Consider the following 27,070-nt stretch of genomic DNA (forward strand, 5'->3'; position numbering starts at 1 on the left):
CTACTTTGGGCCACCAGACGCCTCACTGCTGACCTCAGGGCTGGCTCACCGTGCACAATGGTTATCACAAACGGGTTTCTTGCTACTGTCCCTAATTAACCGGAGGCAAGAATCAGAACAGCCCCCACCCCACCTTCTCACAGGAGCCCAATGGGCAGGTGTGGCACTGGCACAGCTTGTGGGCAGAGCTCGCTGGCGGCTGGTGGCCTTCCTCACAAGGCCACCCATACCACTTCCCTACTGCAGTTCTCAGCTCAGCCAGGGCAGAAAGATGTGCCTGGTGGACCTGGCCTTGAGCCATGCCCTATGGGGTCAAGAGCATGGAGGGACCATCAAGGCCAGGCTGGGAACCTTAAGCAGCTTCTGGACTCTCACCAGGGAGGGGCTGGCCTTAACCACCTTTCTCTGCCTCCACACTGCAAAACCAGCTTTGCAGCAATGAGTTTCAAAGGGCTGAGTGCCACTGACTACTGGTGGGGAAGGACAGGCGGTGCCAGTCTTACTACACGAATTGGACTTCATGGGTGGTCTGAATCCGTAACTTTTTCCCTATCCCAAGCTGCCCACGCACTGTGCAGGCACCATGCTGTGAACCCCCAGGCCCACCCCCAGATCCAGCCATTGACAGCTGGTAGCCTGTAGGGGGTCAGTGACCCCTTGGAGCTGATGCGGGGGGGCCCTCCCTTTGGAACCTGCACAGTTTTGCTCACAGATCATTCATGGTCTCCAGCTCCCAAGCCTCACTCATTTAAAGGCTGTGGAAGGCAAGTCAGCAGAAGATGCACAGGCACCCATCTCCTCCAACAGCATGACGCAGGGATAGGGAACTCTGTCCTTAACTGTTCTCACCCAGAAAACCAATGTCCCAAAGACTTCCTTGAGGGAGTAGGCCATAAAGAACGACCACTCCAATGCCTGTGCTTCACGTAGCACTCAAAAGCCCTCGAGTTAGTCCCTGTAACTCCCAAGGTGGGGAATGTTTTGTTAGAACTGCATATCCAGTATGGAAGACATCAGCCACATGTGCAAATTAGAATACAATTAAAATTCAACCCCCTCTGCCACTTAAGCCACATTCCAAGTGCTTTATAGCCACAGGTGACCAGTAGCTCCACTAAGACAAAGTTCTGGTGAACACAACTGGGTGAGAACAGGGTGGTAGCAAGGCTGGCCGGAAACACTACCCACTACTCACACAAAAACCTTAGAGATGTAGTCCAATGGAGTTGGCAAGGTCTGGTTGTCAACTTGACTCCCCTATTCCCCCAGGAGACCTATCTACATACCACTAGGAGGTAGTGACTCCGCTATCTAATCTGAAGCTCTCTTGGCCCAAGATGCCCTTATATCAAGCCATGAACATAGGATCATTTCCCTGTAATCCAGGGCTGGTAAACCTACAAAGGGGGTTTTTAAAAAACGAAGCCCTGTGGGGACAGCCTCACCACTCAAGTGTTGTCTGTGGCTGTGTTCATGCCACGTTGGCAAAGCTGAGGGTCCCAACAGAGACCATCACACAAACCTACTCTCTGACCTTTTACAGAAAGTTTACCAACCCTGACCCTAACATAAGCCCAAATGACAAGAGAGAGGTCTTACTTACACATATCACCTTAGTAATTCAAGAACCTTCAGGTGCTATGGCTTTGAGATGGAGTCTCCTTTACTGTCGCCCAGGCTGGAGTGCAGTGGTGTGATCTCGGTTCACTGCAACTTCCGCCTCCTGGGTTCAGGTGATTCTCTGGCCTCAGCCTCCCGAGTAGCTGGGACTGCAGGTATGTGCCACCATGACGGGCTCATTTTTGTGTTTTTAGTAGAAACAGTTTCACCACACTGGCCAGGCTGGTCTCCTGACCTCAAGTGATCCACTCGCCTTGGCCTCCCAAAGTGCTGGGATCACAGGTGTGAGCCACCGCATCCGGCCCAGGTGCTATAGGTTTTATTGCATGTGCTTTAACTGTGAAGGTGGTTTCAGAGTCGAGACTTTAAAACTACTCACAATTTCCATCCCTGGCACCATAAACATTTGCCTCACAGCAAACGAGCAATGTCACGTATGAAGCCAAATGTCCTTGCTGTCTCGTGAAAGAGAAGCTGGGTGAGGGCCTCCAACAGGATGTGATGGTGTCTACATGTGGCTTCTCGTCACGGCTGCCATGTTGCAGGGGACTCTGCAGGGTGCCACTGTATCACCCTTGGGCTTTGCTCACAGCATGAGCCCCTGCGCCTGGCTGCTCTTCTCATTTTGAAACGAGACTGCTTCAGCTCGCTGCTCCTGTGTGCGAGGGCGCGGAAAGGGCCATTGTGACCATAGGCCCTTGCTGTCACACAGTGGTTTTTCAGGTCCCCTGCTGTGAGGACTCCGAACGCTGTCAACAGATGGCATCCACACCCCACAGAGGGCGAGGACACAACAGTCCCAGGGTTACAGTGAGGCCGGGGAAGGGGAGTTCATTTTTCTTTAAAATTTCAACTTGTCTCCCCAAAACCAGCTTCACAAACTCAAACTCCTGACCCTGTAACTGGGAGTGCGTGGAAAAGGGAACACGGCACACGACGGAAACATTACAACACGTTTTTTGGAAAAAGAGTCATTTAATATCTCAAGGGAGAGCAGGAACTTTGAGTTACCTAAGACTACAGCCAACCCCCAGCCCAGAACAAAAACAAGACACCTTAATGTTCGTTCAAAGACAAATGCACAGCGAACGGCGCTCGCACCCCTGCTCCAACTCCTCTTTCTAGGGAAGGAAGGAGGGAAGGGCCAAGTCCCTGGGGGCCTCACTCCCTGCTTTCTATCACACAGGCCACAAGGCAGCTCTCAGAGCAGAAGGCACACACACTGCAGTGGAAGTTGAGAAAGGAAGTCACTCCAAGGTACACACTGGCCCAGAGACCAGGAAACCGTGCCACAGAGCTGGAAGGCAAGGCCGATATGACAGTGCGAGGACCACGTCCACGACAGCGCCTGCCGCCCCGAGGGGCCTCATGATACGTCAGGTCACATCTCCAGTCACCTCATTTGTACACAGCTTCCTCCTGGAAAACCTTTTATTTCTTAAGAGCAAATGTGACTAGTTAGAGGCAGGAAAAAAAAAAAAAAGAAAGAAATGAAAACAAGAGACCCTGCCCCCGCAAAACGGAATTAGAAGGAAAAGTACATTTCGGTGAAACCTTGTTACAAATGCCAAGGTTTCCCAGGACTGTTTCCAGGGAGAGTAGAAATCTTCCTCCACTTCCACGTCACTCACTGGATTATAATTTTTATAGAAAATTTTATTCAACATACAACATTTTCCAGCAAAAAGGCAATATACAGGAAGAGTTGGTGTACACTGCTCCCACAGAAACAACCCAAAAAATACCGGAAAAGGATGAAAAATAAGAGTGATTTGCTGATTCTATTTTACTGCACTCAAAACTAGACACGCAGCTGGCATTAGCTCCAAAAGAAAAGGAAACGGGGCTGCGACTGAAATAAAACTACACACAATGAATATCAACATCAGTGAAATTCACTTGCAGACTCACCCAACAAAAAGGAACCTCCTCCCAGTGGCAAATTGTACATGTTCATTCATTAAATATACAATTTCATTTTTCCTTTTTTTTCCTTTTTACCTTTTTTACAAAGTCCACAGCGTACTAACCACTAGTGAGCATGCCCTCTTGCTAAAAGGCTTTTTTGTTGTCTGTTCCACTTTAACGAAATCCTGTGTATAATTCTTTCACCTGCTCGTATGAACTGTTGAGATCATAAGTCTGCCGAGGCAGCAGAGTAAACCTTAATTGAATTTAACAATGTTCTTGATTTAATAAAAAAGACCCCCACGATGTCTGTCCGGACTGTATTCAGTGCATCCACTTTGCAAAGGGGCTGCAGACAGTAGTGGCTGACGAGGTGAGACGAGTTTATTAAAAAGCCCCCAGGCAGCTGGAGGAGGAGAACCCGAGGAAGGGCCGACAATGCACACAATGAAGGGAAGAGCGCTATTTATTAGGTTGTGAGTTTCTCTGTTTTGCCTTTACAGATGCACAAAAGGTCATTGAAAGTATAACTGAAGGAAATAGGTCAGACGAGCCTAAACACAAGACTTTCTAGCTGCAGGGCTGGTGCACGGGACCCCAGGAAGGCAGCCGAGCCACTCATGCCCACTAGGGACAGCCCAGAGACCTTGAGCCAGGGACCCATGATCCGCTAACCTCTTCTCCCCCATTGCGCTGACAGTTGCCTTGCACTGTGGTTACCATAAAATAACTCTCATTGGCATCCAAGCTTTATAAAAACACCTTCATTTTGCTCAAAAAGGGCAGTCAAATAGATACAGAGAAGCCAAACTGAACAGCCTCAATAAAATAAAATTAACACCAGCAGCGAATCCTCTTGCTGAAGACTTCGGCTAGAGGGCACGTGCACCAAAGTTCTAGGCTGTTAAGGGGCCACCCACACACCGTCCTCGCCTTGAACACACCAGCTTGGAAATCAGTTATGGATTTTAATGGCCTTTTCAAGGTAAGTGTAGCGACTCCTCTTTGGGGCTTTGTTGAAGTGGTCGAGCCCTAGCCAAGGCCGAGGATGAGACATATTACCTGGTGGGGACGAAGAAAAGCAAGTGAGGCCACAGAGCAGCCCTGGAACCCCTCAGACGGGTGGTGGCCAGTGAGGCATGCATCCCTGTGGCTCCCCAAGGGGTAAGTTTGCGGGGAAGCCACGACCTGAACTGCACGCCCACCTGGAGCTAAGGAGGCCCACACCCTGACTGCGCCTCAGAGCCACTGTCCTCACAACCCTCAGTTTCAATCACCCTGAACACACATCCAAGCTTCTCTCCTTGAAGAACTCACAGGCTCCAAAGGATGTAAGGATCTGTTAAGAACTCATACGTTATGGAACGCTATTGCTCCTGGTTCCACAGGTCGCCCAGCGGAGAGAGAAGAGCTGGCACTTGACCCTGGGGCTGCCCCTCCCAGCCCCAGACCACTGGCTTCTTAGCCTGAAACCCACACCAGACCCCGAGGGGAGAACCCTTACCGGGCTGTGGCTCAAAGTCTTTCAAATTTACTTCATACTCATCTTCATTTATGTACTGGTGTCGGCCCATCATTACAATTGCAAATTTAAACTAAAAGAAAAAAAATTAAAACTCCTCCATTACTTCTGTATATCAGTAAAACTCACATCTCTGGCAAAAAAAAAAAAAAAAAAAGGCCGAGGCTGCTATGCTAGGCAAGGCTTGAGCCTGTGGCCCGTCAAGCCCCCAGGAGGCCCCAGCTGCACACCTTCTCAAACTCCTTCTCCTGGATGTCCAGCAGGCTCTGGATTCGCTTCATCACTTCTCGAAAATGCTCGCCCTGGAATGGCAAAGGACACGTGCTCACACGGTCACTGCCGGCACCCCCGGGCCACGTCATGTGACAGCCACCAAAACCAATGCCCAGCCCCAACAGGAGCGCAGACTCAGCAATAGCAGCCACTCAAAGGCTCCAGGTTTTGATGCGAGCCACTTGGCCAACCACAACATCATACCTGGTGTATCCTCAGCAAAAACGGGATTCCGAACGTTCCGAAGACCTCTTTGTGGAAATGCGCCACTGTGACAAGCATCTCATTCTCTTTGTCTATGTCCACCTGGTCCAAAGGGATTTCCTGGGGACATGGACGACAGACACAGTTCTGTAAGTGCAAGTGATGCGGTCAAAGTGTCCATATCTCAATTCTCACACTACTCTAACCTGGAGGGTAGAGCCTGTTTTTGCTAAAAATGCCACACCTGGATCCAGCCAGAATGATGGGCGCTCATGGGAGCCTCAGCCAGAAGATATCCAAGTTTCTTCCTCCTCCCCCAAAAAACTGAATTTTAAGAGACCAAATACTATTATCCCAGTCCCTGTGGAAATGTCAACAGCTCTAAATCCAAGTGATCCACACAGTTTCTGTCTCGATTAGGTTAGTAACCCAAACTGAGGACTAATCTCTGTGCAAAAACACTGCAGGTCCACCCACGAAATCATATACCTCAATTACTGGTATATAAACACAGTCCAAGCTACTTGTACACTTTGCTGTGATATTTAAATACGCAGCAGATGGGGCTCATGAATAATCTTTGGTGCCAATGGTGTCGGGGACAGATACCTCTATTCGAAACGTCCGGCTTGTTGCAGGAGATAAACATTCTAATAGTTCATCTTCTTGATGGACACCGATGATTTTGTAGCTTACAATTTCTAGCAGCCTGAACAGAGAAGAAAAAAAAAAAATTGGGCAAAATGAAGTATGTATACTCACATAAAAATAAAATGGTTTTCTAGAAAGAAAGAAAGTTACCATGATATGCTTTTTTTTTTTTTTTTTTGAGACAAGAGTCTCACTCTGTCGCCCAGGCTAGAATGCAACAGCATGGTCTCAGCTTACTGCAACCTCCGCCTCTCAGGTTTAAGCGATTCTCCCACCTCAGCCTCCCGAGTAGCTGGGACTATAGGTGCGTGCCACCACACCCAGCTGATACTTGTATTTTTAGTAGAGACGGGGTTTCACTATGTTGGGCAGGCTGGTCTCAAACTCCTGACCTCGTGATCCGCTCTCCTCAGCCTCCCAAAGTGCCGGGATTACAAGCGTGAGCCACCGCGCCCAGCCTTTTTTTTTTTTTTTTTTTTTTTTTTTAAGAGGATCTGAAATATCAGAAACACAGACTGGGGGCAAGGCAAGCAGAGGGGGTCCCCTCGAAGCACAAGATGAAAGGGCTCTGCTGGACACAGTGGAAGTGGCCACACGTGGGCAGAGATGGACAGACTGGACCTCCAAAAGTTGTGTAAACCTTTCCCACAAGGAATTCACATTCAGGTGATTGAGGCGTTTTCCTCACTTACTCTTACTAGGTAACAGATTATGGTCTCACTGTTTAATAACTGTTTTATTAACACTAAAGAAAATTTGGGAACCACATGGCCCCAAAGGCCATTTGTCCTCCAAGTGACTACAGGGCAACGTAGCGAGAATCATTCCCATCTCTCTGAAATAAACAATCAATTCCGGGGCTTCTTTCTACAGCCCAAATGTTGGCTAGATGGATCAGAAGTGATTCAATCTGTCAAATACAAAATCAAGAGTCACCCTTTCCAGTTTCAGTTCGTCATTCAAATGGAATCATATCGTTCCTCTGTATGGCTTTTCTATAGGAATCACGCCTTTTTACTACAGCTAATGTTATCAGAAGATGCAAGATGAAGGAGGAAAAACATGGCTTAATTGTGAAACGTGCATAACCCTCTGCACCACACCGGCTTGATGGTTACCCTTGAGACTTGAAAAACTAGAGCAACACTGGGTCTGCGTTGAGTTTCTGTGCAACTGTCTTTGCAACCTGAGGCACACCCCACTGAGTCTGGGAATGATGCGCATGGATTCTGGCTGGGCGGTTTGCACCGACGCAGCTGCAGAGGTCAGCGTTACTGCCACCCCTAACTAACCGTCCACATTTGGGCTCAAGAAATACTTGCCTAAGTTTCCCTGATGCTTTCTCCCCAAGCTCCACGGCCTTTTTACATTCTTCTAACAGGTCCCGGACACACCCATGCTTGTCTGGATATAGTGTTATTTCCTAAGTAATGAAAAGATAAAATAAGTGCTTTCAAAAAAGCATAAAAGGTCTGCTACCACAAAGGAAGAGAGAAGAAAGAAAGTTGCATCATTGTTCTCAACTGTCCCCAGCTGGCCCCCACGAATGAGCTGGGCGTGGTGACATACACCTGTAATCCTAGCTACTTGGGGGCTGAGGTGGGAGGATCACTTGAGCCCAGGAGGTCTAGGCTGTCGTGGGCTGAGATGGTGCCACTGCACTCCAGCCTGGGCGACAGAGCGAGACCCTGTCTCAAAAAAGAACCACCTAAAATGTGGCTGGGTGTGTCTTCTGTTTGGAGCAAGCATGTGACACTGGAGCTGTCTACCCTAGCAGCTTGGGGAGTAAACGCACAGTGGAGTCAAGGCCCGCTCCATTCACAGGCCTGCTGGACTCCCTGAGACCAGGCCGTGGCAGGAATAGCTGGAGGATTCTCCCCCTCAGCCAAGTGGCAATGCATAAGCATCACAGTGGGACCTGGAAGGGAAGGGCTGGCTTCCGAACGAATGGTTCCTTAGCTCAACATGTGATGCACCCAAAGACCTCAGGAGGTCTTGCCAGGAGGCAGGAAAGACTGGCCCAGGAGCTCCCAGCCCCTTCATGTGCTGTTGTTTAGAGCGCTTTCCTTTGGTGTCTTAGTTTTCAACGTCTGGGGACAGGTAGAAACAATAAGCAAATTCCAATAAAAATTAAAATTCATAGTATTAAAAAACTTACCTCTTCCCTAAATTGGCTGTTTAACCATATACATTTAAAACTTCGCCTGTTCTCAAAGTCTGTGATTTTCATCTTAAGCTATTAAGAAAAGAAAGATTCACGTCAGATACCGTCACCAAAAACCCAAGCCTTCTCTTTATTGCCCATAGTTACATTAATTTGGACTCATACCTGCTGATAGTAAAGTTTCTTAGGTTGTCTAGGCTTGAAGAATTGTAGAAGATCTCTTAAAGTACCTTCATAATTATGTCTAAGAGGATTACCTGGGCCATCCCTATAACTACACAAGAAAACAGCATATAAATAAATGACTTGTTTATTTGCCTACAAACAAATATCTGTGAGTGAGCATAAAAGCAAACCGCTGGCCTTACATCTGGACTTGAAATTTGGACCTAGCATGGGGTTTAACTTAATACTCCTGTTTCCCGAGAACTAAGTCCCACTCACTGTCACACTTGAATGCTCTCTGCAATAGTGACAATACACCCAGCAGCCTGGCAGGACTGACCAGCTGGACACATGAGAGATGCACTGAGGATGTATCTAAAGTCAGTCTGGCTTTGGATGAGGCTGTCAATTATTTTAACATCTCAGAGTAATGTGGTCAAGATGTGAGTGGTGACAATTCTGAAACTAAGCAAGAAATGGCATGTCAGGTGAAATGGCGAGCTAATTATTAGTTCCAAGATGTTTCAATGAACTGTGGAAAGCATGCAGTCAACAGCAAGCAAGTGTCCGTGCATGTGACTTACCCTTGTGACTTGAAAAACTGGAGCAACATTGGATCTGTGTTGAGCCTCTGTGCAACTGTCTTTGCAACCTGAGACACAGAAAGGAAGGTTCATATTTTGGGGAAAAAATTGAAACCTGGTCATAAACTTCATCATTAATTACGTAAAACGTGCTATGAGCAGCCTGAATTTAAATTCCATAGCAATTTATTAAACAGGAATAAACCATATTATCCCTTAATGTATCACCATGGGAATAGCTATCTGATGAAGATAACTTTGAAAAGGTTTTCACTTTTAATGGTGAGGTCTACAGGTTCTTTTCTGATGGCAATTATTCTAGCTCCCATGGCAGTATCAGCCTGAACCCACTTCAGTGGGAGATTTCCTCAGGCATAGCCCCTCCTGAACCAAAACCACGAGACAGCTTCTTCCACAAGCATTTTAAGAAAGAAATTTGTCTTTCTGGAGTGGGATCTGAAGAGAAAAGGAGCATTTATTAAATACCTGAAAATAATTCATTCTATTTGATAACGTAACCACAAATCCAGGATCATTAGGGATTGTTTTATCACAGAAAATGACATCAACGCGGTGGTAGAGATCTCGGAAATATTCCTTTGCGGTGGGTAATTCACTGTTATCATTTTCAGGGTCATCCCTGGTGGGGGGAGAAAGTTTGCAGTCTGAATCAAAGTCCATGGCAGGGGGTAGCTGGTAAAAATGGCATCACCTTTTACACAACAGTGACACCAACAGGCTGTCTTGCAAGATAAATTCAGGTTCCCCTTTGTAAGCGAGGCAAGTATGCAAGGGGACACACTGAGCCAGGCACAACGTAGTGGCTTTACATTCTCATCCCACTACAAAACAAAACCCCCTTAGGTAACAGCACCTGTGCCTCCTCTACAGGAGCAGACTTGGACACAGTGTCTTACCCAAAGACCTGACAGATGGTGGAGCCCAATCTCTGACCGTCAGTCAGCAAATCAGGGCTTTCGTGTGCCATCGAGCCGCTTTCAGACACTGAGTGTCTAAGACCCAAGACTGGTGGGTTTATATGAAGACAAACTGAAATGAATTACCCAAGTAGGTACATTCTAAGGAGTTTTGATTTCATAAATCTTAGGGGAAGGAAGCAATTGTTCCCACCCTGCTAACATTTGCCACGTGCACGTGAGACATTCTAAGGAATTGAGAAGAGCTTTGTGAAATGAAAATGTTCACCACACCTAATTTCAAAACCCAGAGAAAGCCTGTCAACAGAGCTACATTAAAAAAACAAAAACAAAAACAAAAACGTGGCTCAGGATCTAGGTACAAATGTTTCTTGGTTCTACAACTTAAAAAAATCCTGAAATTAGTAGAAAGTGATACAACCCTTCACAAAGTACATACTTCTGAAATACTATGATGTCACCATCCATTAGTTCATCAAGGGCTTTATCAAGAGACACGTCATAGTCCTGAATTCTCTCTGTTAAATTCGGTTTAACTTCCTACAGCGAAAGATATAAAATTGTTACATTGCAAAGTTTGTCTAATGTTTAATATGGCCAGATAGTCTTCCATGTACTTAAGTATTTTCTGTACACCCAATTCTATTCACGTTTTAAGTTAAAATGTTAACGGAAAAAGCTAAATAAATAAATCCACAAATACGTAAAACTGATTCTAAAAAAAAAAAAAAAAAAAAAAAATCACAAATCTAAATATATCCTTCTCAAGATCATCTGAGGCCCTGAGTTAGTTGGTACACCTAACAGAGTAACAAATTCGGGGTAAAAAGAACAAACAGAACCCTCCACAAACTACTAAGAATATACTAATTATGGAAAAATAAACCATCCAAACCTCATAGAGGATAAGGCTAGTATCTTGAATAAATCCTGCTCTGTCACACATAACTGGGAGCAAGTCACCTAGGAGAAAGAAGATATTTTAAATGTGTAGCTGTAATGTACTGAGCAAAATCTACTCAGAAGGCAAGTGCACAAAGGACTTACGTATTTTACAGGATATTGGTGTGTAGATATGCCCACAGTAATTCAAGCTCCGTGTTTTGGGATCATACATCTTCAAAAATAACATTACATCATCTACAAGGTTAATAAACAAGTTTCGTTAAGATCCAAACAGTACAATGCTTAAAAAACAAAAAAACAAACAAACAAAAACAAAAACAAAAACAAAAAACCAGTAAGCTGAATAGCTCAGTGACAAGTGAAATGACAGCTTAAGGTACCTAAAAGTGACTTCAGATGTGGCTTAGTCACGAAGCTGAGGCTATGACCGCAGAGTTTCCGAACATCAGACCCATGGAAACCCACTACATTTAGACAGTCAAGACGGTATGGAGTGCAGCAAACTTAGAATTCCTAGTTCTGAGACCTGGCACTGACTGCCTGGAAGAGCGTTGCCACGGGAAGATTGCGCATGGTCTTGTGTCTTTGCCGGAAGTGACCACTCACAGCAATAAAAGTGTCATTTTATAGCAAGGGTCAGCAAATTCCGATCCACCTGTTTTGTTGATAAAGTTGTACTGGAAGACAGCCAGCCCGTTCATTTACATATTCTTTGTGGCCGCCTTAGTACACACAGAAAGGCCTGAAACGCCTGAGATATTGCCTATCTGGCCCCTGACAGACGTTTGCAACCCTGCTCTTTAGGATCTGACCAACGCGATTAGCACAGCACAGCAGCTGAGACTGAAGACAGAACAGGACGGCCCCACATGGCTGCTACTGTCTCCGGGCCTCACAGGAAACTTGCAGCCAAGTCAGTCTTATTTGACTTCATCAGGAAGTCAAGTGAGCATTTGTGGACTTGATCAACAGATCTTTCTGCAAGGGAAGAAGGCTTAACCCTGTGTGTTTAGAACAACAATCCAGGAATCCAACGCTACTGCTCTAAGTGCAGGCAGGCGTCTCGTGGGCACTTACGATCTTTATCAAACTTGGGTAAGGTCGCTCCACTAGCAGCCAGCTCGGGATCAACTGTTTCCAGGAATATTGTCCAAGGGTTTTCATTATCACTGAGCTCAATCATCTATTTCCAAAAGAGACGCTGATTTTAGAAGAGTCTAATGGCTTAGGTGACAGAGCGAAAAACTACAGTCAAGTACTGAAGAAAACGTCCAATTCTAGTTAAGTGGACCAAAAGGGAAACAAGCTGCACTAAGTGCAGAGGACTAACACCTCCTGCACGGTTCCAAACCAGATACGCTATTAACAATATTTACTGTTTTATTGCCGTCGGCTTCATTATCTAACATTGCTGGCCGTTTTGTTCCATTACTCCTTGCTTGCATGGGCCACAATCGAATTTGATCTTGTGGAAATCCCTGAAAAAATATTAAGAATAGATTAAGATAAAAACACACTCATATTTTAGTCCTCTGTATTACACACACATATGTATATACATATATATACATATACATACACATATAGTCAATATGTTAATGTTAAGATTGTGATGGTAGGCCGGGTGCTGTGGCTCACGCCTGTAATCCCAGCACTTTGGGAGGCCAAGACGGGTGGATCACGAGGTCGGGAGTTCAAGACCAGCCTGGCCAAGATGGTGAAATCCCGTCTCTACTAAAAATACAAAAATTAGCTAGGCATGGTGGCAGGCGCCTGTAATCCCAGCTACTCGGGAGGCTGAGGCAGGAGAATCGCTTGAAACCAAAAGGCGGAGGTTGCAGTGAGCCGAGATCGCGCCACTGGGTAACAAGAGTGAAACCTGTCTCCGGGAAAAAAAAAAAGAAAAGAAAAAAGACTGTGACTGTAAGAAAAAGAATTCTAATTCTTTCCCGGTTGATTTGGACAACTGTGACTTATCCTTCAGGATCGAATGCCCATTTTACAAAAATAAAGAGGGGATGGGGGTGCAGGGAGTGGAGTGGAGGATGAGGAAAAGCGGTGGAAATACGTCTGCGAAATCCTGTGGGTTCCCCAGAGCTGCAGTCAGGGGGCTCAGTGGCTTTCTTGCACTTTCTCAGGCAGCAAACGTTCCTGGGTCACACTCCTCACTGTTAGACAGTAGCTGGACACAGCGTCCACCCCCAAAGGCAGTTAGTCTTTTCTAGTGACATGGAAGGAAGGTGGACCTTGGGAGCCAGGGTGGGGAACATCCGTAAGACCGGCACGCACCATGGTCTGAGAGAGGCTCTGAACAAACTCAGCAAGCGAGGAGTTCTTCAACACTTTGAACACAGTGTATTTCACTTTTTCTTCATCGTACATGTCATTTCCTTGGTGGCCACAAAACTGGTCCTCTGCGACTATCTGAAAATTTGTATGAAAACACAGAAAAGACTTGACAACTGACAAAAAATGAGTCCACACTGAACACATTTAAACATTAAAATGCTGAAAACTCATGTTTTGTTCCAAAGAAACTTCTTCAAAAGACCAATGAAGAAAAACAGCATAAAACGACCAAAATGTAAACCTATTTATTTAGAAAAGGAGGCTGTGGGCTGGTCACAGTGGCTCACGCCTATAATCCCAGCAACTCTGGGAGGGTGAGGCAGGTGGATCACCTGAGGTCAGGAGTTCCAAGACCAGCCTGACCTACATGGAGAAACCCCATCTCTACCAAAAACACAAAATTAGCTGCGTGTAGTGGCACATGCCTGTAATCCCAGCTACTTGGGAGGCTGAGGCAGAGGCTGAGGTGAGCAGAGATCATGCCACTGCATTCCAGCCTGGGCAACAAGAGTGAAACTGTCTCAAAAAAAAAAAAAAGAAAGAAAAGAAAAAAGAAAAGGAGGCTGTGTTTCACTGCAATAACTTAACTCACCTATGAATTGGACCTAGCTAGATAGCCAACTGTGAGATGACCTCTTCCCTTCTCCAACCCCCACAGTACTTTCTGAAGCAACACACACCCTGACGTGCACTTGATCGCTACTCTGTCTGGTGGCCTGACTTCTGACACCCAAGTCTTTACTCCTGAACCGGCCCTGCCCGCCACTAACAGGGCCAGGTGTTACAAATGCTCAGGCAGCTGCCCAGAGCAGCTCAGGGCATAACAGTCCTGGTGTGTGTATCAGGAACTACTCTGGGACTGAGACCAAGCTCAGGAGAGCACGTGGAGCAGCTTCTCTCTGGGCAGTTGCCCTGCTGTGGGCTGGGTGACCCAAGGGTCCCAGAGGGGCGGGGGCTGACCTGCACGTGCGTACAGAGATGGGTGCCCTGCTTCGTGGTAACCCGGGAGTCCCAGAAGGGTGGGGGCTGACCTGCACTTGCATATAGAGATGGGCTTCCTGCCGCTCCTTCCGCTTCTGAGCCTCGATCCTTTTCTCTTCTTGTAATCGCTCCACCAACTGCTGAGGAATATCATGGTCGGTGACCGCCTGTAAAACTTCACCTGCAGGAAAAAGGCATCCTCTTTGACCTCTGCAGATGGACTTTCGCCTCCTTAGAAGCTCCTGATTCTAGGTCATCATTAATAAGATAATCTATTAGGGCTGGGCATGGTGGCTCAAGCCTGTAATCCCAGCACTTTGGGAGGCCAAGATGGGCGGATCACAAGGTCAGGAGATCGAGACCATCCTGGCTAACACGGTGAAACCCTGTCTCTACTAAAAAAATAAAAATAAATAATAAAAAAAAAAAACTAGCTGGGCGAGGTGGCGGGCGCTTGTAGTCCCAGCTACTCGGGAGGCTGAGGCAGGAGAATGGCGTAAACCCAGGAGGCGGAGCTTGCAGTGAGCTGAGATCCGGCCACTGCACTCCAGCCTGGGTGACAGAGCGAGACTCCGTCTCAAAAAAAAAAAAAAAAAAAAAAAAAAAAAAAAAGATAATCTATTAGGTCGGGCTTGGTGGCTCATTCCTGTAATCCCAGCACTTTGGGAGGCCAAGGCAGACAGATCACGAGGTCAGGAGATCAAGACCATCCCGCCTAACATGGTGAAACCCCATCTCTACTAAAAAAAAAAATACAAAGAATTAGCCGGGCATGGTGACGGGCCCCTGTAGTTCCAGCTACTCAGGAGGCTGAGGAAGGAGAATGGCGTGAACCCGGGAAGTGGTGCTTGCAGTGAGTCGAGATCGCGCCACTGCACTCCAGCCTGGGCGACAGAGTGAGACTCCGTCTCAAAATAAAATAAAACAATCTATTAACGTGAAATTACTTGGTACCATGAGTCTGCACAAACCCAACCCTGCTTGTTTCTGGGCTGTTGTAAATATAGTAGAATAAGCATAAAACATATTTGGACAAAAAAAAAGAATTCATGGTAGAAATGTCAAGTCCACCACAGTAAAGGACAGAACAAAAGTGAACGCTACTCACTCAGTTTTGATTCCCTGATATAGACTAACATGTAAGCATTAGTGCAGTGTCGAACAGACAGGTCGTCATCGTGACCCCCGTAATTGTGCTCAATTGCTTCCTCTTTAGTGCACCTTGACACCACATCGTCATCAAATTTACACCACTGCAAGGAAAGCAACACACATCAGGAGCGATCCAAGCACTGTGACAAGCACCCAACACTAGAAGGCAGCGTTGTTCTAAAATGTGTAAACTTCTAGGTATGCCCCTAGCTGAAAAAATATACAAGTGTATACATACACAGGCACACAACCTGATGGTGTGCTAGGCAGGCAGAGCCTCAGGCACCCACTCATACAATTCACTAGGACCTGTGCCATCCCCATTCAACATTCTGTGGGCACTACTACCATTCACCCAATGGCAATTTTTCTAATCTACTCAAATAGCCCATTTTCCACTTAGGTTCAATCTACCGACATTACCAACTCTTTACAGAATTAAAAAGGCCATACTGAGTACACCAAATGAGAGTTCAAATTTTATCCTTTAGTTATAAAATTAAATGGGTTGTTTTATCCTATCCCATGGCATTTTATGGAATCAAATTAAGGGCCAGACTGAAGTCAATATGGCATGTCCCTAACAATTATCTTCCCATCTGCCTTGTGGATGGAGCCGTATTAAATAGTGGCGAGTGCTACTGTTACAGGTACTCTTCACTGTTTTCTCATGCTGTGGGGTCCCTCCATCAAATCTCCTTGGCAGGAGCTGGGTGCTGGCCCTGTGGTCTTGGAGGTCGATTCCGAGATCCTCATCTGCCAAATGAGTATGGCGCCCTCTACGCTCCCAAGGGTGGTAGTGAAGACTGCATGAGATCCCCATGAGAGGAAACCAGAGAGGACCAGGGGAGCATGCAGAGGGACATGCAACCAGCCGGCCTCTCCGACTGGGCCCATGGCATGGGTAATTATCCCATGAGCATTCAGAAGAAAATGTAAGTGTCTCACATGAGATATAAGGGATTCTGTAGGTTCCAACACTGATTACTAACGAAGAGAAGCACAAATGCTAATTTACTATTTCCCTTCAAATCTCAGCAATTAAATGGATGGGACAATAGCACTTAGTAGCCAGAGAATACACAGATCAATTAGGGGTCCCTGACAAGGTCCCAAGTAGGAACCAAAACAGGCTGAAGCAGAGCGTCAGTGTTAACTTTCTGATGAGCTCGCATTCAGTCCTGGGTCCCAGCACTTACTTTGCCATCCCCTTTAGGGTTTAGATAAACCACATAATGTCCGCCATGATTATCTCCACTATGAACCAGGACTGCATGAAGAATATAATTTGCAGGGTCCTTAGGATCTGTTTTTTGCAAAAATTCATCAAGTGGTAACTGCTCTGGGAATTCAAACCTATTAGAAAACATTTTAAAAGAAATTCAGTATTAATTTACACAAAAAATATCACACTTTACAGTTAAGTAAGGCCATTTAATGTATTGGCTCATCTTTAATGTGATAAGCATGAATTGCCTTGGGAAGGCCTATGAACTACATAACGTAATGTCTACTTGATGGAAATAATTATTCCTAGCCAACATAATAAATACACACTACGAATAATTTATGGTGGGGGAATTCCAAATATATCAAGAAAGGATTCTGAAGGTCGAGAGGTTAAGACTACTAAGGATATCTGCAAACAGAGAAACATGAAAAATCAAATTCAGAAAGACATGTAAAAATATTTCCCACTCTGAATATCGACTTAGTTTTAATATTCTACAGACATCCCGAAATCGACTTAGTTTTAACTGGCTCTACAAATTTTGATTTACTTGACCAAATTGAACCATCAGGGTTGCAAAATTAAGAGGCAGGAAGTCAAGTTCCACGGGTGGGGGCTGGTCCCAAGCACAGCATTCGCCCCACCTATGAAGCAGCCAGCACTCAGCTCACAGCCCCTGCAGCCTTCAGGAATGGTGGCCTCAAGTTGCCAAACCTTCGGATTCCTAAACGATGCCAAAATCTGAGCATCTATGTAAAATCTCACAATTTAAAAAATGTTTGCCACTGGCTCCAATAAAAACAAAAACCAAGTAAGGACCTAAGAAACATACCAACAGGTGGGAATTGGTCTGAAGGCTGCCAGTTTTTGAGTTCTCGCTGAGACAGTTTCTGACCTACATAAAGACTGAATGGGCAATGAAAGGCTCAGCTGGTGGCAAGTAACATGATTTGATTATACTCTCCATCAAAACTGAAAGCTGAATGACCAATATACATTCCATACAAAGCTGGTGCTCAAACTACTAAGGACAAAACTACTGTATCCTCTATCAGATAAGGTAGTGCACACTGTCACTCCTGCACCTGGTATTTTAACAATCTAAAAAGTACTTGTGGCTGGGGGTGGTGTTTCATGCCAATACTCCCAGCACTTTGGGAGGCTGAGGCCAACAGACCACTTGAGACCAGCCTGGCCAGCATGGTGAAATCCTGTCTCTATTAAAATACAAAATTAGCCAGGTACTTGGAAGGCTGAGGCAGGAGGATCGTTTGAGCCCAGCAGTTCAAGGCTGCAGTGAGCCATGATAGTGCCACTGCACTCCAGCCTGGGCGACACAGCAAGACTCCGTCTCAAAATCGTAACAAAATAAATAAAAATAAAATAGCTACTTGTAATTGGCATACAAACAACTCCTTTAGCATTCTTGAAAACTCTAGCACATTCTAGAAGTTGATGCCAACTCAGAGACAACAAAATATTGGAAAATCCTATTTAAACAAATACACTAAAAGTCCCTGTGAAATAACATTTACAATTGGTCAAAATTAAATTTATTAGAAATCCTGTGAATGCAAGATCTATGAAGCAGAAACAGCCCCATCCTTGTGGACTGAAATCAGCCACAGGAGACAGCAGAGCTGGGACTGGGCAAAGCATCTTGAGAGGGGAAATGGACTCGGCAGAGGCGGCCTCTGAAACTTGACATAAAATCATTCCTTTAACACTGCTGCTCTTGGGACATAGAGGTAGAAGGGAAATCTAAATAAATCAGACGTGGGACTGAAAACACAAAGACTGAGGAAAGCACTGAGACTAACCCCCTAGACCAGCACAATGATGAAACCTGAATTTTACATCCCACTACAGATTACCTATCATTGATCTTGATATTTTGGTCCGTCTGAGGGTCATACATAAATCTCATCAGTTGTAGATGTAACACTGGTGGCAATGTTAGGAATTTCACACCTTTCTCGGCTTCCTGAACATTGAAAAAGAAATGCAAATGTAGTTAGCCTCTACTTACTCCTGGAAGCAATGAAATCAACAGCGGCTCAGCAAGATTGGAACATGTCTGGGGACTCTGGAGACAAAGGCAAGGAAGTTTAGATGTCCACTTAGGGCATCTTTGAAATGTTTTCTTTAGGTCTGTTTATGGGTCTCTTTGTTTGTGAAAATAATGCTGCACAAGCATGACTGTGAGATTCTCTTACCTTGGATTATATTCTAACTTGATATCCAGCAATGGGGGAAGAAATGGTTAAGGAAATTTACACAGTCATTTGCTGCTGAATTATACAGTCATTAAACACTGCAAATTATGGAGATCCACAGAAAAATCGTTAAATGGAAAAGCAGCAAACTCTGGTTACAATTACGCAAGATTAGGTATGCTTATGAAACGCCCAAACACAATAAGTAGCAATGAACCCAGTGAGGGGTTGGCAGGATTATAAGCTTCCCTTCCTTGGGCTCTCTGATGTTTGCATAAGAACCCATGCATCACAGGGCACGCCCTTAGTGCTTATGGCTCAATCCCACTTCTAAGTTCTGATCCAGTGGCAGCAAGGCCCTTCCCCAGCTGACTGCCGGGCTCTGTGGGACAGGACACCCCAACTTCTCAACGAGCCTTCTCTGGGGACATCGGACTCTACAGCTCTCGCCCCGCTCTGTCTCTGCTCCATCTTGGCCAGCTCTTTGTTCCTCAGTAAAATCAGGCTTTGCCGATCTCACCCATGGCCAGACGGTCAGGGTCCCTCAGTGCACGTCTGACTCACAGCTCTATTTCCAATGCAGACCTTCCTTCTGGCTGGAAACCCACCTGCCCAGCAGCTAGCAAGAGACCTGGAGGAACTGGGGGCCATAACAAGACACACCCGTATGCCAAGGTTCTTGGGTGTACATGAGCTGCTCATTTAAGACAGGGCTATCTCAGGAAAGACAAAAACAGACCTCAGGGAGCCCACTCCACAGTGGGGAAGGGCCTGTTTTTAATATAGCCTGAAAGATAAAAGGATTCTGTCTCCACCGCTGTCCACTGAGGCTTTGACTCAAATACATATTGCTCAATCAGACCCTAAAACATCCAGAATAGAAAATAGTAATTCTTGTGAGTAGACCAGAATATTTCTTAATCACACCAAGCTGCCAAAGTTCTCATTAAAAAATAACTTTCAGGCCAAGGGCAGTGGCTCACGTCTGTAATCCCAGTACTTTGGGAGGCTGAGGCAAGTGGATCACAAGGTCAGGGGTTCGAGACCAGCCTGGCCAATATGGTGAAACCCCATCTCTACTAAAACTACAAAAATTAGTTGGGCATAGTGGCGGGTGCCTGTAGTCCCAGCTGCTTGGGAGGCTGAGGTAGAAGAATTGCTTGAACCCGGGAGGCGGAGGTTGCAGTGAATCGAGATTGCACGACTGCACTCTAGCCTGGGGAACAGAGCGAGGCTCCATCTCAAAAAAAAAGCAACTTTCTGATCTATACCTCAGTCCTTCAGTCCAACTGGACCGACCTAGCAGAAGAGTACATTGGAAGCTGACTACAAAATGGGCACACCGGCATCATGAACTATACATTGGCAGGCTTTGTAAGCACAGGCCGGCCCGAAATTTTTAATTATAAATTAGCTGAGTCAATGAGTCAAGGTTATAAGATTACATAACAGACCCTGGATCACTGGATCCATGAGGACACTGCAGATCCAAGAGACCAGCAGCCAGGAACAGTTCATTTCCCTCCATCCAAGCAGGGGCTGGCCACCTGGTCACCCACCATGCTCACTGCTCTGTCAGATGCCCAGAAAACTGGGGGCCACAACCCTAGAGAACACACTCCTCATTCAAGTCGTGATCCTCAGAAAACTAAATTCATTAAAAATACATTTAAAAATAAAGCAACACAACCTAAATAAACACAGTCCAACTCACCAAGAAATGCCACTTGTGACCAGGAGAAACTGAAGGAAAACTGGAGCAGTGACCCCAGTAAGCTGAGGAACAGGGAAAGGATAAGATTCCTAAAACCCCACGAGACCCTCCATCCTGCTGGATGTGCTTCTACGGGATAAATCAGCTGCACTCCCATCTCCTAATATCCCCCTCACCCTCCCCATTCGACTATCCAAGAAACAGAATCCTTGTATACTCTAAATACCAGAAACACATGAAAGGGCACAAGCAATTTTTATTTAGCAATTAAAAGAACTGAAAATAAAGAAAAAACCTACAACACGACACTAGCACAAAACACCCAAGTTACCTGTAAGCCATGTTCCCCAGCGTCGTATTTATTGTCCCCATCGAGCTGTTCTACTGCCACATAATCCACAAATGATTCAAATACTTTGGAAAAGAGAGAGAAAAGTCAATTGCTAAAGCTTCATTTATAATATAGCCAACCCAGGCATAAGTTATTTAAATCAGCATATTTAGGAATAGCAGAGAAGGTAAACACACTAATTAAGAACAGTAATTCTCCCCCTGTAGCCAATACTGTAGGTAAATGTGCTGTTAGCACCTTTGCTCATTGGCCAAAGGTCATTAGTATCTTTCTTAAGGACATTAAAATGACAATATGGAGGTAACAGTTAAGGTTTTACTGTTATTTGAACAAAGCACATACTGTAAAGCTATGATTATGAAGACAGCTTGGAATTGGGCAGTATGGACAACCCCTTGGTCTCAAAAGCAGAGATGCACAAAGGTGAATGCTGCCTGATGTGGCAGAACGACAAGGAAAACCTGGATTTCCTCAGAGGTCAACACGGGACGGAGTGGAAGCTGGTCCTGGCATCTCCATACCCCCACTTATTCCAAGTGGATTGTAGATAAATGGAAAAGGCAAAATAGTAAAAGGTAACAGAATTTTATAGGACATAAAAAGCAAACAAGTATACACTGTATTTCCCTAAAATTAAGAATGGTAACATTAAGGGTGAAAGGAGGAGCCACACGCTGAGGGACAAGCTCTCAATCCAACACAGAATTGTGCAGCCAGAGCGTAGGGAGAGCTCTTCCTGCTCCGATCATGAAGGAAACATGCAACTGCACAACACTGAAAACAGCTGCTGTCACGCTCTGAACACATGTGGTACAGGACAGGGATCCCTGAAGGGACAAATGAGAGCCCTGTGATGGGCCCAGTTCTGCTGAGTTTACAGGCTGCAGCCAGTGAAAGACAAACCCAGAAAGAGCCAAGAAGTGAGAATCAGAGGAGCCCAAGGGAGCCAGAACCTGTGGGGCAGAGTAGCCTAAAGCAGAATGCTGCCCAGAAAGTGAGATCTGGGGATATGCAGTTTCTTCCAAAGCTGCCAGACAGAACTGATCAGTGAAATCAAGGAAATTACCTGGGGCAAGGGAAAGAAGCAGCAAGAGGATGAGGATTGGGGGAACAACCTTCAGAGCTCACGACAGGCTGGGAAGTCTGTATTCCCATCAGCCACAGTGGAAAAACCTCTGAACACCTGGGAGACTCAGCTAACAACTAAAAGGATGTGGGGACAGGTTATCCCTCAAGTAAAACCTGTTCTCCCACCTAGCAAGGCTTAAAAACAAGACTCAAAGGAAGCAAATGATTTACAAGTCACTTATCTGTGCATAAGAGCAAAGGTTAGTAATATCTAACACCCAGCAAGATAAAAACCACCATGCCTGCTGTTCAATAAAAAGGTTACCAAGCATGTGGCCCAGTACAGTGGCTCAGTGGCTCGCGCCTGTAATCCCAGCACTTTGGGAAGCCGAGGCGGGTGGATCGCATGAGGTAAGGAGTTCGATACCACCCTGGCCAACGTGGTGAAACCCCGTCTCTACTAAAAATGCAAAAATTAGCTGGGTGTGATGGCGGGACTACAGGTGCATGCCACCACACCCAGCTACTCAGCAGGCTGATAGGAGAACTGCTTGAACCCAGGAGACAGAGGTTGTAGTGAGCCGAGACTGCGCCACTGCACTCCAGCCTGGGCGACAGAGTGAGACTCCGTCTCAAAAAAAAAAAGAAAAAAGAAAACAAAAAGGTTACCAAGCATGCAAATAAGTTGAAACCACCACCCAAGATGAAGAGAACAATCCTTCAATAGAAACAGACGCAGAAATCTCACAGATGACAGAATTAGTAGACAAGTGCATTACCAACTTAAGTCCAAAGGAGAAGAAAGCAAGAGCATACTAAGAAGAGACACAGGGCTGGGCATAGTCCCAGCACTTTGGGAGGCCAAGGCGGGCAGACTGCTTGAGCGCAGGATCTCCGAGACTGGCCTAACATGGCAAGACCTTGTCTCCAAATAATTATGATTAATTGATAAATACATAGGAAAAAAAAGAAGAGAGAAACATATTCATTAAAAAAAAAAATCCAGGCCAGGCGCAGTGGCTCAAGCCGGTAATCCCAGCACTTTGGGAGGCCGAGACGGGCGGATCACAAGGTCAGGAGATCGAGACCATCCTGGCTAACAAGTTGAAACCCCGTCTCTACTAAAAAATACAAAAAACTAGCCAGGCGAGGTGGCGGGCGCCTATAGTCCCAGCTACTAGGGAGGCTGAGGCAGGAGAATGGTGTAAACCCGGAAGGCAGAGCTTGCAGCGAGCTGAGATCCAGCCACTGTACTCCAGCCTGGGTGACAAAGCAAGACTCCGTCTCAAAAAAAAAAAAGAAAAGAAAAAGAAAAAGAAAAAAATCCAAGTCAAACTTCTCAAAAGAAAAAAAATTTTTTTAAAGTCTGAAAATTGGGCCGAGCACGGTGGCTCAAGCCTGTAATCTCAGCATTTTGGGAGGCCGAGATGGGCGGATCACGAGGTCAGGAGATCGAGACCATCCTGGCTAACAAGGTGAAACCCCGTCTCTACTAAAATCACAAAAAACTAGCCAGGCGAGTTGGTGGGCGCCTGTAGTCCCAGCTACTCGGGAAGCTGAGGCAGGAGAATGGTGTAAACCCAGGAAGCAGAGCTTGCAGTGAGCTGAGATCCGGCCACTGCACTCCACCCTGGGTGACAGAGCAAGACTCTCTCTCGAAAAAAGAGAAGAGAAGAGGGAAGAGAGAAGAGAAGTGAAGCAAAGCAAAGCGAAGTGAAGTGAAGCGTGAGGGGCTTGGGGCCAAGAAACAAATGAACAAGAATGAGGACACTACCGCCCACTTCTCAGAAACGATGTGAGCAAGAAGATGGTGGAACGTCTAACGGACCAAAGGCAGGAAACTGCCAACCTAGAAGTCTACACCAACTTAAAATGTCTTTCACAACTGCAGATGAAATAAAATCTTTCCAGGCATGCAAGCTGAAAAAACTCATCTCAGCCAACCTACACTCAACGATTCCTAATAAGAATCCATATCCAAATTAAAAACAGAGGAGAACTGCAAGCTGTAAATACATGGGTCAACATAAAGCACTTCCCCTCCTCACTCTTTTTATTTTATTTTACTTTCTTGAGACAGGCACTTGCTCTGTTGCCCAGGATGGAGTACAGTGGCGCAATCATGGCTCACTGCAGCCTTGAACTCCAGGGCTCAAGCTATCCTCCCGAAGCAGCCTCGAGTAGCTGGGACTACAGGTGCATGCCACCACACCCAGCTAATTTTTGTATTTCTTGTAGAGATGGAGTCTCACTATGTTGCCTGTCTCACTATGTTGCTGGCCTCAAACTTCTGGGTTATAGCAATCCTCCCGCCTCAGCCTCCCAAAGTGCTGAAATTACAGGCATGAGCAACCACACCCATCCTCCCCCTTATTTTAAATATTTCTTTAAAAGAATGACTATAAATCAGTTAAGGGGAAAAAAAAAAAAAAAAAAAAAGAAGCCAATACTAAAATTATTAAAGTATTTAAACAAGCATTTTATAAAGGAAGATACCCAAATTGCCAATAAGCATTTGAAAAGGTAAGAACAACCTCACTGATGTTCAAGGAAATACAAACAAAAATACAGACAGTACTATACATACTCCCACCAAAATCTTTCCACGTCCAGCAACTGACACCTCCAGTGTGGGTATGGAGCAGCTGCAACTCTGACACCATGCTGATGACTGTGAAACTGATAAACCACTTTGGGAATCTGGCTAACTTTATCCATCAAGCTGAACATATACACACCCTACAGGCCAGTAATTCCTCTTCCTCCAAATGCAAACAGGCATTAAGAATGGTCAATCTGCCTCATGCCCAACCACCTCAAACGGGGACCAAAACAAATATCAATCAGAAGAAGAAAGATTTCAAAATTTTTGTGGTATATTCTGAAAATGGAATACTATAAAGCAACACAAATGATGACTATGACTACTCCCAGTGTGGATGTGTCTCATGAATGTGCTGAGCAAAAGAAATCAGACACAGGCTGGACATGGTGGCTCATGTCTAATTCCAGTGCTTTGGGAGCCCAAGGCAGGAAGGCTGCTTGAACCCAGGAGTTGAAGACCAGCCTGAGCAACAAAGCGAGACCCCCATCTCAATTAAAAAAACAAAAGCCGGGTGCGGTGGCTCACGCCTGTAATCCCAGCACTTTGGGAGGCCGAGGCGGGCGGATCATAAGGTCAGGAGATCGAGACCATCCTGGCGAACACGGTGAAACCCCGTTTCTACTAAAAATACAAAAAATTAGCCGAGCGTGGTGGCGGACTACAGGGTCGCAGCTATTCGAGAGGCCGAGGCAGCCGAGATTGCGCCACTGCGCTCCAGCCTGGGCGACAGAGCCAGACTTTGTCTCAAAAAAAAAAAAAAAAAAAAGTAGTGGCACATGCCTGTGTTCCCAGCCACTGGGGAAGCTGAAGCAGGAGGAGTTTGAGGCTGCAGTGAGCTATCATTGCACCACTGCACCCCAGCCTATACAGCACAAGACCCTATCTCAAAAAACAACAAAATAAACAATACAAATTACAAATACAAATACATCCTAGTACAAAATTCTATTTAAAGAGACACCTAAAACATACAAAGTTAACCTAGGATGTTAGAAGTCCACGTGGTGGTTTCTTGTGAGGAGAGGGAGGTGGTGGCTGGGAAGGGCTGTGGGGGTACTGGCCAACACTAGAGCTGGGTGGAGGTGACAAGCCTGTGTTCGCCCAGTGAGCTGTTTGCTTAAGATCTGAGCCATTCTCTGTGTTTAGACTGTTTAAAAAAACATCACTTGTGTAAATGAAACATTAAACCACAATAGAAATCATCAAAAGATCATGCCATTAGATACACGCAACACTTACTATTTTTCTTTCCTTTGATACTGAGCTGGATATCATAATAATCTTCTCTTCTATCAGACCGATAGTCTACTTCCTTACACTGGATATAGGACTGCAAATAAGGAAAGTTAAAAGTGACTTAAGTAGTAATAGTCAAAAAATTCACATTCTAAAACCTTTTCAAAAGATCTTTTAGAACTGGTAGCCACATACCACCATTTTGCCGCGGAATAATTTGGGTATGGTGCCCTCTACACAGGTGCCTTTCATCTTATTTTCCACATTATCAAGCAACTGAAAAAGAATGTTTTGGCTTTAAAAAAAAGTTTTTATGCTTAATATATACAGTAATTTTATAATTGACTACAAATATCAATGTTCAAAGAAGTCGTAGACTATAAAAATATGACCTCCGGCATGCAATTATCAAAAACATATACAAAATCTTCTTTCTTGGTTGGATTTTTACAAACATCTCTACATGCAACAGTTGAGGTTAACCTTTTATACAGCCTTTGGAATAAATTAGTAATCTGTAGTGCCTTTAGAAGCATTTTTATATTTTTTTTACCTCTGTGGAAAAGCATGTAAAATTGTTCACTAAACTTAACTCGTAATGGTCCACACCAAGAGATTAATGAGGTTGAGCCTGTCAACAGGATTGACTGGTTTGTCCATGGATATTTAATGAACTGGAATCAATCCAGCTAGTGCTGCAAAAAAGAAAACACACCTTGCCCAGCCAATCACCTTGAACAGCCATTTCATGTTGTGTGTGTGTGTTTCTGTGTCTTTAATCACAACTGGAAGAATGCGGATTTGCTAGTGACTAGTGACGCCGCAGGGAGAGTAATCGCCGCATACTGAGGTCGGCTCAATTAGAACCTCGCTGCACAGGAGGGGTCTGGACACTGGAGTAAGAACAGAAGTCACCACTCTACAGTGACTCAGGACCAACGGGACAGCTAACAAAGCCAGTCTTTGGTTCCTGGATTAGTAACTCATGTATATATACCAATTTAACAAATTAAAAGCCTACTGCCTGCTAGTATTAAAATTCAAGCTTCCTCACCTCACCTTCAAATCCCTATTCAAATAATTCTTACCAGCCTTTAAAACTAGACAGCTGCTGCCTTTTTGTAGCCTAAGTCTGATCCTAAACAAAGATGGGCATTTTCTGAATTAGGTCTGAGGTTTTACTTGGTAATAACTCTGACAATGCTTCAACAAATATTCATTGTAAGAAATA

General features: G+C 45.3%; 1 protein-coding gene across 2 annotated transcripts in view; it reads right to left on the reverse strand.

Moving 5' to 3' along the window:
- Positions 1-2,575: 2,575 nt before the first annotated feature.
- The window catches only part of USP7 (ubiquitin specific peptidase 7), a 72,392-nt gene continuing 47,897 nt past the window's right edge, over positions 2,576-27,070 (reverse strand). The window contains exons 9-31 of one of the 2 annotated variants that reach the window (XM_010383633.2): positions 26,035-26,115; positions 25,843-25,933; positions 20,910-20,992; positions 18,523-18,632; positions 16,617-16,773; positions 15,374-15,518; positions 14,316-14,446; positions 13,225-13,359; positions 12,312-12,413; positions 12,013-12,118; positions 11,077-11,169; positions 10,925-10,992; positions 10,469-10,569; positions 9,578-9,731; positions 9,092-9,159; positions 8,508-8,616; positions 8,337-8,414; positions 7,501-7,601; positions 6,137-6,236; positions 5,528-5,647; positions 5,281-5,352; positions 5,033-5,123; positions 2,576-4,590 (exon numbers count right to left, since the gene is read on the reverse strand). In XM_010383633.2, the coding sequence (XP_010381935.2) occupies positions 4,484-4,590; positions 5,033-5,123; positions 5,281-5,352; positions 5,528-5,647; positions 6,137-6,236; positions 7,501-7,601; positions 8,337-8,414; positions 8,508-8,616; positions 9,092-9,159; positions 9,578-9,731; positions 10,469-10,569; positions 10,925-10,992; positions 11,077-11,169; positions 12,013-12,118; positions 12,312-12,413; positions 13,225-13,359; positions 14,316-14,446; positions 15,374-15,518; positions 16,617-16,773; positions 18,523-18,632; positions 20,910-20,992; positions 25,843-25,933; positions 26,035-26,115 (2,403 nt within the window). In that variant the 3' untranslated portion in view covers positions 2,576-4,483. The remainder of the gene's footprint in view (positions 4,591-5,032; positions 5,124-5,280; positions 5,353-5,527; positions 5,648-6,136; positions 6,237-7,500; positions 7,602-8,336; positions 8,415-8,507; positions 8,617-9,091; positions 9,160-9,577; positions 9,732-10,468; positions 10,570-10,924; positions 10,993-11,076; positions 11,170-12,012; positions 12,119-12,311; positions 12,414-13,224; positions 13,360-14,315; positions 14,447-15,373; positions 15,519-16,616; positions 16,774-18,522; positions 18,633-20,909; positions 20,993-25,842; positions 25,934-26,034; positions 26,116-27,070) is intronic. The other variant, XM_010383634.2, reaches the window with a different exon arrangement.

This window comes from Rhinopithecus roxellana, chromosome 20 (assembly GCF_007565055.1).
Source record: "Rhinopithecus roxellana isolate Shanxi Qingling chromosome 20, ASM756505v1, whole genome shotgun sequence".
NCBI classification, from domain to species: Eukaryota; Metazoa; Chordata; class Mammalia; order Primates; family Cercopithecidae; genus Rhinopithecus; species Rhinopithecus roxellana.